This window comes from Micromys minutus, assembly GCF_963924665.1.
Source record: "Micromys minutus genome assembly, chromosome: 23".
NCBI lineage: Eukaryota > Metazoa > Chordata > Mammalia > Rodentia > Muridae > Micromys > Micromys minutus.
Genome location: NC_137958.1, coordinates 18532846 through 18546637, shown reverse-complemented (window position 1 = coordinate 18546637; position 13792 = coordinate 18532846). Strand labels below are relative to the sequence as shown.

General features: G+C 36.5%; 1 protein-coding gene across 1 annotated transcript in view; it reads left to right on the top strand.

Moving 5' to 3' along the window:
* The window catches only part of PCLO (piccolo presynaptic cytomatrix protein), a gene marked incomplete at both ends in the record, with an annotated part of 299800 nt that overhangs the window by 239998 nt on the left and 46010 nt on the right, over nt 1-13792 (top strand). Inside the window, 4 exons of the mRNA XM_080936500.1 lie at nt 5237-5330; nt 6510-6581; nt 7817-7997; nt 10129-10323. Of these exons, the coding sequence (XP_080792626.1) occupies nt 5237-5330; nt 6510-6581; nt 7817-7997; nt 10129-10323 (542 nt within the window). The remainder of the gene's footprint in view (nt 1-5236; nt 5331-6509; nt 6582-7816; nt 7998-10128; nt 10324-13792) is intronic.

Below are 13792 nucleotides of genomic sequence, written 5' to 3'. Positions count from 1 at the left end.
TTACAGGAGAAAAATAAAGGGACAAATAGAGGAACTGGGATTGAAGAGAAGATCACCCAGAGACTGCCTCACCTGGGAATCCATCTCATAAGCAGCCACAAAACCCAGTCACTGTTGTTGATCCCAAGAAATGCTTACTGGCGGGAACTGGATATAGTTGCCTCCTTAGACATTTGGCCAGTGCCATAATGATACAAAATGAGGATGCTTGCAGCTAACCATTGACTTAACACAGGGATCCCAATGAAGGAGCTAGAGAAAGGACTGAAGGAGCTGAAAGGGTCTACAACCCCATGGGAAAAACAACATCATCAACCAACCAAACCATCCACCGCTACCAGGGACAAAAACACCAACCAATGAGCACACATGGAGAGACCCATGGCTCCAGTTGAATATGTAGCAGAGGATAGCATTATCTGGCCTCAATGGGAGGAGAAGCTTTTGGTCAAATGAAGGCTCATTTTCCCAGTGTAGGGGAATGCCAAGGCACTGAGGTGGAGAGGGTGGTTGAGAGAGGGAGCACCTTCATAGTAACAAGGGTAGTGGGAGTGGGAGGGGAGATGGGAGTGGGGGGAAAGGAAATAACATTTGAATTGTAGATACAGAAAATATCCAATAAAAAAAGGAAAAAATAAAAGTAAAAAATATATAAATAAATAAGGAAGCCTTGTTCATAATAAAAGCAAGAAGATAAGATACAAAGATGAATCCTGTAAGACAGATATCTGAGAAACACAATGACGAAAAATATATTCTTCTTCTAAATAAGGGAGCAAGTAAATCCATCTGAAAATGAAGACGGCACACAGAACACAAGTCATCCTGAGGAAGAAGTCACTCAACATCTACATTCCATGAAAGTCGCCCATCCCAGAAAAAGTCTCAGCCCCAGGATAGGGATCAAAATAGTCTCAAGCCAGAATCAGAAACAAGAAGTCAAAAGTCTAGAAGCAAGGCTAGAAAATGATGGATTAGAAGACATTCAATCAGGATCCAGTTACAAGCTCATGACTAGAAAAGAAGAGAATTGTAAAGCCGAAAAGAGTAGCTGAAACCTAAAGAGGACACCTAGTCCCACCTCCCTCGAGAGCAAAAGAAGAGCAATGAGTGCCCAGAAAACTTGAGGTTAGAAGGGGAAAGAAATTACAGGAACAAGAGCATATGGCAAAAACGTGTTTAAAAACCAAACAAAACAAAAACAAGAAGTGGCTTCACACTTACAGACTCTGGAGTTCTGTTCTTAGTATTGCTGTGCTGTTGTGGGAACACAAATGACTCTTTAGCTATCAAAACTTTAAAATATAAAATTCCATGCTTGCTGGTGCCCAGGCAGAGACATGCAGAGCTTTGAACGGCTGCTATCAGCAGCTGCTGATTCCTGAGCAAGAAGAAGGGGGCAAAAGCTCCATCAAAAATGAAGGCAATAAACCCTATACTTCCGGAGTGAGAAAATGGAATTCTAGAGACAAAGAGCAAGCTATCAGTGTAAGGCATTACGGGGTTTAAGAGTGGAGAGGAAACTGGCTGTTGCTTGGATAATGAAAGCTTCCACCAGACTTTGAAGCAAAGAATTTTTTCAGATCTGGATGCTCAAAATAAAATGGCAAGATCTCAAATCCACACAGAGAGAATGGGTTTGGTTTCATATCTGCAATGAGTGAAATGAATAGTCAGAAAGGAGAACGTGATCCTATTGTTAGTTTTTGTAAATGACGTTAAACTCACTTCCATTTTACCTGACAGGACTTTAGAAGCAGAATATTTGTTAATGCGTTGACTCTACATTTCAAATATATAAATATTTGAAAATAAAGGTAAATAAATATGAAAGTGTCAGGTGGCACAAAATGTCATACATAGATTTTCTTGTGTCTGATGTTCTGTGTACTTTCATGTTTAAACCTGTAGAGTCATTCCATCTATTGATACATGAAAGAAATACATGTAGAGGTTTTGTAGAACATTTGGTATGAAATCTAAAACAGACCAGCTGGGCAATGATAATAATGATTTTCCCAAACAAAACTAACATTGTAGGAAAGGGCTTGAGTCTGAAGAGAATTGGAGAATCACTTACACTCTATTAATATAATTTTAATCTGTGCCAGCTTAGATTACTTCTGTCTCTGCAAACAGATAAATGCCTTTAATATCCAACCCCCTTGTCACATAGAATTTACATACCCCATGCCATTCAGAATATCTCTATGCAACTCTAAATATGTTCTAATCTCTTTTGTTGTAATGTAACTTCTATGTATGTAAATTGAGGTGGAGGAACTTTGTATTATGGAGACAAAGTGCATAATACTTTCGCTAATTAAGCCTATATAGAAAACAGATGACTGAGTGATGCTTACGGGTAGGTTTCATAAGTTAATTTCATATAATGTGATTAAGAGTAAAGAATAAGACATTTTTTATACTTAAATCCTGGTCCTAACACCTAATACTCATACAGCCTTACTAGCACAACTAAATTCCTCTGAGGCTTAGAGTCTAAGCTTAAATCTTTCTGCCCTATTAAATAAGATCATATATGGTGTCTGTTCTCTAAGAACGCCTATAAGATTCAATGGGTTAGCACATACAAAGCTGTTTTAGTCCTGCCTAGGAAGCAGTCAGAACTCAAGGTTATTCATTATTTCAATATGACTAGGAACTTCTTTTCCAAATGAAAACAATATATGATCCTAATTTCCTACCATCACAGTTATCCTTCATGATAAAGATGCATGGTTTCTGATAGAGACCTGCTATTTCATGATTTTTCTAGCTGTAGAAGTGACAAGAATTCTAACTGTGAATGTGAAATTCTTAGAGTTTGTTCCTATTTTGTGGTTTGAGGAAATCCAGAGATTGATAAATCCTTTGGAAAATAGCAGCACTATAAATTGTTTTTGTTTAAATCATAGCCAGAATTTAATGAAATAACATGCTTGCATTTGACTTTATGCTTGCCTTAAAATTTTATACACATACACATGCACACACACACACACACACACACACACACACACACACACACACACACACACACACACATATTTGAACTTTAAAAAATAATATTACTTGTTAACAACAATTTGTATCTTTCTTATCTTTGCTGTAATGGGCTCATGATTTTACCACTTCAATAACTAAGTTCAGGTCACACAAAAATGCAAAACTCTATAAGCCTGCACCTGGCTTAAGTGAACCAGCCTAGAGGAATGACTATGTTTCTCTATTGGGCAGTATCAGCTGTTAACTTGAAAGTGTTCACATTAATTTTTCCTATGCCATCAAAAAAAAAATAAATAAATAAAGGTAGATAAAAGCCAAAGGGGACATACTGTGCCTAGAAATTTTTAGTTTGGGAAATCAGAATTTTTCAATTTTATTGAAAATTATACCTTAAAAATGCCTATGAGCTTACTACTAATTATCACCTTATCATAATACACTTCTTTCCTTTATTTTTCTAATAGAAGAAATATTACATGTACACTTGGAGTTCTTAAAACCACTATCTTGTCCACCTAGAATATTACCTAAATTGAATTTAATATTTATACATCCTAAGCTTTGCTGTGATATATATATATATATATATATATATATATATATATATATATGACTTATATACACGTGTTATCACTAATTTATACCATTATTTTAAATGATTTTAAGCTCACATAATGATAAGTTAACTTTGACCTATTTATCTTCCTGTAAAACTTTATACAAAAACATTTTCAAAAATTTAATTAAATTTATCTTGTTGCTTAATATTTTATTGGTTGAATATACAATCATTATTTATTCATTTATTAATTCATCAGAAATAATTTTGTGATAAATATTTTTAAATACATTTCTTTTGTACATATGAGAGATTTTCTTTGGGATAAAAGCAGAATTAGGTCACTTGAAATACTCTGAAAAAATGAAAAAAAAGAAATACTCTGGGTGTGCATATAATATCTTAAACTTTACTAAGTATTGCTGAAGTTAGGAGTGAAATATCTGTACAACCTCATATCTTCCTGGTAATTCTATTTGTTAAAATCATTTTGTAAGCATTTCTTCCAAAGTGTCTATACTTTATCTTGAATGACATTATCAAAACCTGTTCTTACTTTCGTACACTCAGGATGTTTAGAACAAGAAGACACTAAAGTCACTTTATTATGTCTAACATTTGAGGCTTGGTGAGACACAAACTCCATGACTCAAATTTCATGACATATTACATTACAGCTTTCAGAAATCACCATGTTCAAAATTTATGACAGAAAATAATTATGTTAGATTCTCCTGGACTGGGAGAGGTATGGAGTCTTGGCTGTCTTTTAAAAAAGGTAATTTGTAATTTTAGACAAGTATCAGGACTTCCTAGTAAATAAATGATACCTACAAGAAATACAGTGTTTTTAATCAATGAGATGTGAATTAAGATGGGAAATCCAGAGGCCATGGAAGAATTAGGGATTCATTGAAATGCCACAAGTCGCAATGTATGAAGTCTTTATGAACTTTAATTTTGACATAAACTAGTGGCACAGGGCAGTCAAACCTGCTTTATAATTATTGTAAAGGTCATACTTTAGAGGGAGTTTCAAGTGTCCCTTTGAGGAAGTTTTTGAAATCTCATGATGTAAGAACCATTTGTCTTGGTTATCTCTACAAATGCAATTATTGCCTTATTCTTACTTTCTTTCTTAAAAATCAAAACGAAGAAGGGTCTAATGTAGCCCAATTAGGGTCCAAACCAGCTATGCAGCTGAGGAATCAGAACTTGGGTGTCCACCAGCAAATGGTCAGGTCACACCCATGTTCTCTTAAACTTTGCTATATTTTCAGGGTTAAAAGACAATTTTGCTTTGCTGACAGGATTGGATGTAAAACACTTAGAAGGTTCAAGACTCTATTACTATTTATGAAGCAAATATATATCAATGTTATATATAGTTAATGTAAACATCTGCTTTCAGTAAAATATAATAGTATGCTTCAAATACTCAGGAATTTCTTTAAAAGCATACTCAGGAGTGCAAGCGAAACCCTAGGCAGCCAATCTGCTTTCAGACTGTGATGGTGTGTTCCGTTTAAGATTAAATTCCAAAGTGGAAGATGAAATGATCTCACAGTGATGTAAGACCTGGCAAAGGCTGTGCATCCTTCAGTTTGACTGGGAAGTCATCAGTTAATTGGAAATGTCAAAATAACTCTTTCTTCTCTTCCAATTCAGTGCTGAGTACAAGAGAAGGACTAAATATGTCCAGAAAAGTCTTAATCCAGAGTGGAATCAAACAGTAATTTATAAAAGTATTTCCATGGAGCAGGTATGTAATTACTGTTATACAAATGACAGCAATAGGCTGACTAAGTGTGGTGATGACAGTATTAGGGAAGAATTACGGTCTATATCAAAGTTTTCCAAACAGTATGAGTACATTAATCACACATGAGAAACCTGTGCAGCAATGATGCAGGAGTGAACGTCAGAGCTAAGGTAAAGCAGACGCTCCTATTTGGAGCAATGGAGGCGAAACAGGACCAAGTAATTCAGTGAAATGAGGATCGTTGAACATATTAAGCCATAAAATCTTCAATAAACAGGGTCGGATTTACAAATTGGGAAGAAATATTTTCAACTGGCTATATTTTGATTTTTAAGAAGAAACAGCAAAAAAGAAAGAGGTATATAAAATGTGTAGGTTTATTCTATCCAGCAAAGATGTAGGACTCCATTTCTATAAATTAAAGCTCACAAAGAGGAGAAAACTAATGTTTACAGAAGTTGATGTAATGATGGTTATCATAAAACTTTCAATCTAAAATTACGCGGTTCTAGACAAAATTTTTATTAGTGTACATATCTTTTAATTTTAAAAACTGTGGATTCCTTTACCAGAGGAACAGCAGTAGGAGTTGTTAGTTCAAATGTCAAACTTTTTGTTTATATATTTGATTTATTATAAATAAAAACAAAAAACTTGTCCATATAAGATAATTTATGGATATATATATATATATATATATATATATATATATATTTTTTTTTTTTTTTTCAAAATCAGGCTTCTGGTTTGTTCCCTGTAAGATGGCTTTGAATATGTAGTTATAAATGTGTATTAATTTGGCCTCTTTAAAGTAAGTTAAATTTTGCAGAAGTTAAACAATGCTTCATTTTTGGTAATGATTGAGAAGAAGAAGTTTTTAAATGCTTTAGATGTATGGCTCTCATATGTTTAAAGAGCGTAAACCACTTTGTATCAAATGAGGATTTCAAATAGAACAATATGTGGGACCAGTTTGTTTGCAAAATAATGAGGTTTTGTATAATCAAACGCTAGGCTGAATTACAGATTGATTGTTAAAATTTTACACAACATTTAACAAATAGTCTTAAATAAAATACCAAGTATTCTAATAAAACAAAAGAGTTCAAGGTGTCATCTATGAATATGCTGAAATGCATGTTGGAAACATGGGCTGATGACAGCTGTGTCCGAATGCAGCTCATGAAGAAGACCTTGGAGGTGACAGTTTGGGATTATGATAGATTCTCTTCCAACGACTTCCTTGGAGAGGTAAGTCTAGATTTCCTGTTCCCTCATTGTTGGTTTTCTGTTTGTTTGCGTTTGACCTTTGTACAGTCGCTATCTGTGACAAGTTAAGGCACAGTGCAAAGTAAGTTTCTTGAGTTTACGCAGTAGCCTTTCCTGACCAAAGATTTTTTTAACCAGGTAAGTTTATTTAGCGAGTTACTTTTTGAATAGGTGAGCAGAATCTTAAGGAGTGGTTTTCAATCTGCCATTTGATGTACCTTTTAAATTATTTAAAGGCATAAATCTAGATGAGACTATGACAAGGAATGGAATCTGGAACAGTGAGCAGAACTTCAGGGTTTTCATCAATAATGTTACAAATCATGTGCTTTCTCTAAGGCTCATTTCTTAAATTATATATCTATGTATGTTATATATACGTAAAATATATGAGATATATCCTTTATATATATGTGTGTGTGTGTGTGTGTGTGTGTTCTATTATATATTATATTCTCCTATTTTAGCCACTGACACTAACATTGACTAATGCAGAATTACTCTAGAATATAGCTTTAGTTTGACATATTTCAAAGTATTGACGTAGTGAAGACCTAATTTACTCTTTTGCTTCTATGAACCAAGATCAGTTATCTACATTGTATTTATGAAAGTCATGGTGCCCATAACTGCAAAAATACAGTATTTTCTTGACCATTAAGAAAAAGAAAATGCCAGATAACCATGACACAGTATTTTCTCTTCATCTGTTTACAGTCACATCCCTATCTCCAACAACAAGGCGTGATTTAAAATGTAGGAATGAGGTAGCCATTGTAAATTACTCACTTCATTATCTAGTCCATCTTGTGATTAAAATCATACATATCTTCTGAATTAAAAGTCATTTTATAGAACAACCCAAAACAACTTCTGTCTCATAAAGTCTGACTTATGGCTCTGATCTTTTTCTCATGCTACTTACACCAGGAAATTAGGGGATGGTCAAAGCCCAAATATAGTTCAGTTTAATCACATATTTGTTAAGCTTTTTGGATTCACAAAGCATAATTTTCAGTATAGTGGCTGAGGAAAAGTTGACAGAGAAACAGAAAAATTGCTAAACAGGGAACAAAAGCTGAGAAAGCTGCCGCCACCATCCTAAGGACTATGTTTAATCATGTGGTCACATCCTTGTTTAAATGTGAACTCACAGAAACGCCAATAGCCCACTGAAAGCTAGTCCACCCTTTTACCTCTTCATTGTCCTTTTCCAGGTGTTGATTGACCTATCTAGCACATCTCATCTGGACAACACGCCTCGGTGGTATCCGCTGAAAGAACAGACGGAGAGCATTGACCATGGCAAGTCCCACTCCAGTCAAAACAGCCAGCAGTCCCCAAAGCCCTCTGTGATCAAAAGCAGGAGCCACGGTATCTTCCCTGACCCATCCAAGGGTAGGAGAGATTTCAAATAAAGCAGTTACTTTTCTGTTTTTGTTTTGTTTTGTTTTTCTGTTTTCAGTCAGTACCTTCTTGAACGTGAGTGCCTGTGAAGTTGGATTCTGTTGGGAAATTTACTGTGGTGTCATGACAAGGGTGCTCTGGGTTGGGGAAGGGGCTATAGGCACACATCAACACATACTTCGGTGTTTGCCTTGTCATCTTCATTTCCTTACTTTTTAAAATTTTTATTGGACTACACGAGGTAATTCTATTTCTTAAAACCCGTAACAATAGGATCTCAGAGAATTCACTGAGCTATCTCAAAAAGAGCATAAACTTCCTTCTACATTTACTAAAAACATGACTGCTGTTGCTATTAAGTATATTCTTTTAGCTTTTTTATTCTCTGAATTCTCATATAGTCAATCTATAAATAAAATTTAGCATCGTGTTTTTACTTATGCTTTGAAGAGCATTTTCTTCATGTTACCAAAACTAACAGCAACTCAAATTCTTCAAGCATTTCCTAAATGTTGGATCTGAACTAAGAATAAGTAGTGTTACAAATACTTACAGTGTTTAGCAATGTGCCCAGCATTTCTACAAGAATGAGTTGTCCCTTTACCTTTTTAAATTACTATTCTACAGCATAACCAGCCCTCCCATAACTGATAAATTCACCAAGCTGTATGAGATAAGCATGGGGCAACAGGGTACACTCAATATTTTTGAGTATTAAAGATGTTTAGCGAGCACTGCTGCCTTTTAAAAGTGCTTCTGTGTGCATTAGAAGCAGTCAGACTGTGTTACAGTGTCCTGGAGAGTGAGAAGCTATACTATGGTCACTTCTAATAGGCCATTGAGTTTGCATAACTAAGAACCACTGACCACAGAAAAGTGTTGAAGATGGTTTCTGAGGATGTATTGTAATTAGGTTTGGATTTCACTTCAGCCATCTCAACTTCACCATGATAAGCATTCTGAAAGAAAATTAACCTACAAATCTCTCTCTCTCTCTCTCTCTCTCTCTCTCTCTCTCTCTCTCTCTCTCTCTCTCACTCTCTCTCTCTTTCTCTCTCACACACTCACTCTCACTCTCTGTGTGTGTCTCTGTGTGTGTGTGTGTGTGTGTTATACCCCATTTAAACAGTTTCAGTACCCTGAGACAATGATTTTACATTATTTATACTCTATTAAGTTCTACTGCTAACTCGGAATCTCACTCTGATTTTTCTTAAGCATAAGCAAGTCCCACAGCTAAGTAAACCCACTGTGTTTTACTAGCCTCTACTAGAATGAGTAGAGATGGTAAGGAAGGGAGGACCCAAGACATCTGTTATCTGAGGCTTCAACGAACTCATTTTCCTTTTTATCCCTATTGATATTGATTATTTAGGAATTTCATATAATACACCCCATCCCACTTCCAAGCCCTCCCAGGTCCAGCCCCTTGTATACTCTTCTACAAAGAAAGAAAGAAAGAAAGAAAGAAAGAAAGAAAGAAAGAAAGAAGGAAGGAAGGAAGGAAGGAAGGAAGGAAGGAAGGAAGGAAGAAAGGAAGAAAGGAAGGAAGGAAGGGAAGAAAGAAGATAAACTAGGTATAATTTCTGTTGCCCAAATACTCAGTGAAGCAGGGTCAAACTCCCAATGGCCAGTTCCATAAAGATCTTTCCCCACCTGCATACCCCCAATCCGAAAACCCTCCAGAAGCCACCAAATGTGAAGAGCTACATGTCAGTATCCCTGTCACAATTTTCAGATTTTTCTTCAATGGCCTCCTATATAAACTGTTTTTAGTGTAGGGGATGTTGCAATGTTGTCCATGACCCGAGCTGCTGCCCAGGGCCATGATGATGCCCATGGTCAATGATACACCCGAGGGCTATGCTGATGTCCCTGGTCTGTACTGCCACCAGAGAACTCTTAAGTTTCTTCTCCAGACTGACCTTCCTTTGCTTCTTTCCCTGACTGGTTTCCTAAATGTTTGATAGCATTACTCTCTCGTGTGGAGTAGCACACATGGCTCATAATGATAGCATTAATGTAAATTTCAGACTGTTCCCAATCACATGTAGACGAGACTTCCACAGCAACGCACTGGGAAGCAACTTTAACTCATTTCTTTTCATCCCTCTGTAACCAGACATGCAGGTTCCCACCATTGAGAAATCCCACAGTAGTCCTGGGAGCTCAAAATCATCATCTGAAGGCCATCTCCGATCTCACGGACCATCTCGCAGTCAAAGCAAAACCAGTGTCGCCCAGACCCATCCGGAAGATGCAGGGGCGGCCATAGCCGCAACTGAAGCCACTGTGCAACAGCTCCGCATTCAACCAAGTAAAAGACGCAAATAAATTCCTCAGCATGGCGGCTTAATGTTCATCCGTTGCCTTTCTCTCCTGCTGTCTTTTCCTGTTTGCTTTCTGTTTTTTGGCATCCCCTGCTCACTCTGTTCTCTGTCCTTTTGTCTGTGTAAGAACAGTATCAACACATAAATAGGCTCTTCTTTTAGTTTCTTTCTCCTTTTTTTTTTTTTTAATTTATGTCTACTGCAATAAAACTGGCTGTTTCTCCTTTGTTTCCACCATCCATCCAAACTGGCTCATAGTATTTAGTAGGCGTGTCTGTGAAGTTTGCAGGCAAAGCAGTGTTGTGTGTCTTTTTGTGTGCACTTCCTTCTCCTTTAGAACATGGGAGTTATAAGCACAAGGGACTGCCAGTTTTCTAGCATTATCCCCAGTAAAGCAACTATGAACACACATACACACACACACACACACACACACACATTGAAATCAGGTTAGCAATGAGATACTTGAACCTGGAAACCTGTAACAGTTAAGTAAATGTTTATCAGACCAACAGTCAAATTCTAGAGTCTAGGGTGAAAAGCCATCTGAAGCAATGTTTAAAAAAAGGACATGTGCAGAAAGGAGCTTGCTATGTGTGACTCTGAAAGAACATGTGCAGAAATTCGTGTTCTCAAAAGTACATATTTTTCCTATGCGTATTTGCTTATATGAGAAGGCAATGTAGTCTCAGTAAGGGTCACTGTCTGGTCCACTCTGTTGGATCACACTTTGTACAGAATAAGAGTTTACAAATTATTATTTTTCTTATCAGTGGAATGTTTTCAGAGTCAAGAAGTGCCATGTCTAGTAGTTTTAGTCAAAGCCTATCTATTGGCTCATCTTAATGGACGAGTGTTTATTTGCGAAATTTTCTGATATAATTTTATAAACACTTGGCTCTAGGCACACTGTCACTTATGAGAAGCGTCAGCCAGGCCGTGGAGGTGGTGTGTCGTCTTCCTCATCCCTCTAGACCTCATTTGCCAGGAAACAGCCAGTTTTAACCCCCTTCAGTGCTGTGCATGTGGTATCATTTTGGCATCTCACAACACAGTTCTAAAGAGAACAAATTCACACTCGTGTTTGCATGAATAACATTTAAGCTGGTTCCATGTGAGGATACACTATGGGTTTCCATTTCACCCACACGGCCACAGCAGCACATAAAAGCGGTCAGTGTAATCATGCCAGGAAGCAGCTCAGGCACAGCATAGCAGGCGTCCTCCCCATTCAAAGAACTCAGTCTGATAATCTGCCTCCACCAGCCAATTGCAACCAAGACCAAAGCCAGCTAGCCCTCAGGAAGGTGATGTCCGATGGACCAGTCAAGCCAGAAGGAGGTGAGCAGAAAGGCCCTGTTCAAAGCACACAGCAAGAACGCCCCACCACCCCCAAATTTAAACCTCTAGTAATTTTTAGAGATTGTCTAATGAAATATGTTTATCCCCTTTTTAATGTGCTTTTGTGGGCATGGCATTTTAGGATCTCATCTTCACCATGTAAGTCCCAAGATCAGTCTCATATTATATTGAATACAGTGATTTGTATTTTTCTATGCACTGGGCGTCTTTTGACTTTTGTTGAAAAAATAGTTTAACAGTATTCATATTGCAGAATGGAATGCATGCTACTAACCTAATCTGTTCAAGCATGACTATAAAATCTGTTGCATTGTGATCAAAGTCTACACTGCTCCCAATTCAAGTTAGCTTACCAGTTGAAATGTAGACCAGTTTTTTGTTGAATATCATTTGACGTGTAACCTTTGGAAATGCTTAGAGGAAAGCGAAGGAAAAATTGTTAATGCACTCATTCACCTTGGCACAGAGGAATTTTTCTCCTGAGCCTACAAGCAGACAGACATCTTCTGTGCGTGTTTCCGTAGCTGTTAAGTGTATCAGCTGTGTTGGGCATGTGAAAATCCAAGTGCCTGTGTAATAAATAAAGTATCTTTATTTCATTCATAAACTACTGGGTTCTGAGCCATTGTTATATAATGCAGCATAAAATGAGTGTGTTGGTTTTGTTTTGATTTTTCTTGTTTAACTCCCCAATACATGCTAGTTAGAGCTATGGTAACAGAGACATTTGGGAGCATAAAAGTTCCACACTGGAAACCCTCTAAGCCAAAAAGAATGAAAAACATTACCAAATAAACTCAGAGTTCACATGGAAACATAAATTAATGGGGTTGGGCTGGTAAGCAATGGTTTCCTTATTCCTAAACTCCCTTCCCAGTCCCCTTGTCTGATCTAGTTGACAATCTTCTAAGATTTTTGCATAAAGGAATATAAATAGCAAGAATCCCTGCTTTGAATCTCACAAGTAGAGTAAGGAAGGAGAAAGGTGATGTCTATAGTTAACTTGACCTCCTTACCCAGAATTTTCATGCAATAAAGACTCACTGCCCGTGACAAGAATCAAACTAGGGTTGCTTTAAGGTGTTTTATTTTTGTTGTTGTTTATTTATTTGTTTCCAATTTAATTCCAAACTACATCTAAACAACATGATTAATCTACAGCATTTTCTTAAATACTTTCCAGCTCTGAAATCCTCATATTTGCTATAAATTAAAACCATGCCTTTCATCATCCTAGAGTGTTTCTGTTTATTCTCAGAAAATTCAAAACATCTACTGTGCTCTGCTCACACATACCAGATATAAGAGGGTAATGTTCGCCTCAGGTGACAGTGGGACACTGGACTGAGGGTTTCTTCACATTTCCATTTGGCTAGCATAAACTCAACACTGAGAGTGTTTCCCAGTCCAGTTTAAAGACTGACACCAGGGTGCCCTGTTCTTTTTCCTTGTTGTCTTTCTAGAATATTCTGAACACAGTTAGCATACTACTTCTTGCTTAGGCATAGTTTCACAGATGTTTTAATCCCAGCACCCAGAGATCTCTTGAGTTTCAAGGCCACCTAGGGCTACAGAGTGAGACAGCATTTCCCAAAAAGAGATGAAGGAAAAGAAGAAAAAGATTCTACTTCTTACCTTTTGTTCTGTAAAATAAGTTTGAGAGTTGATCTCATGCCTTAATTGAGATGCAGCATTGCCTTTAAATGTCACAGTAGTGAGTCTCTGATTCATTTCAGCATTATTTTAACACTGTGATTTAGTTATTTCTATATTATTATTTGTCAGAGTTTAATCATAGACTTGCTGTTAATGTTTATATGAAAAAAATTAGTCCTTTTTTGAGTAATGCTCAAATACTTATTTTCTATTTAAAGTACTATGTAACTGGATTAGAAATCACTCTTTATTGACTTCCAACCAGAAGAAAAACTAAGTAACAGCTTTTTCATATTTATTATGCCCCAAGTAATGACAAAATTCTATTTTCTAAAATATAAATATATTCTTGCCCTGTCCCTATAAGTTATAATAATATAAGTTAACAATAATTTTTCCCAGTCTTTATCAGAAGCATACTATAGAATTAAATTTATA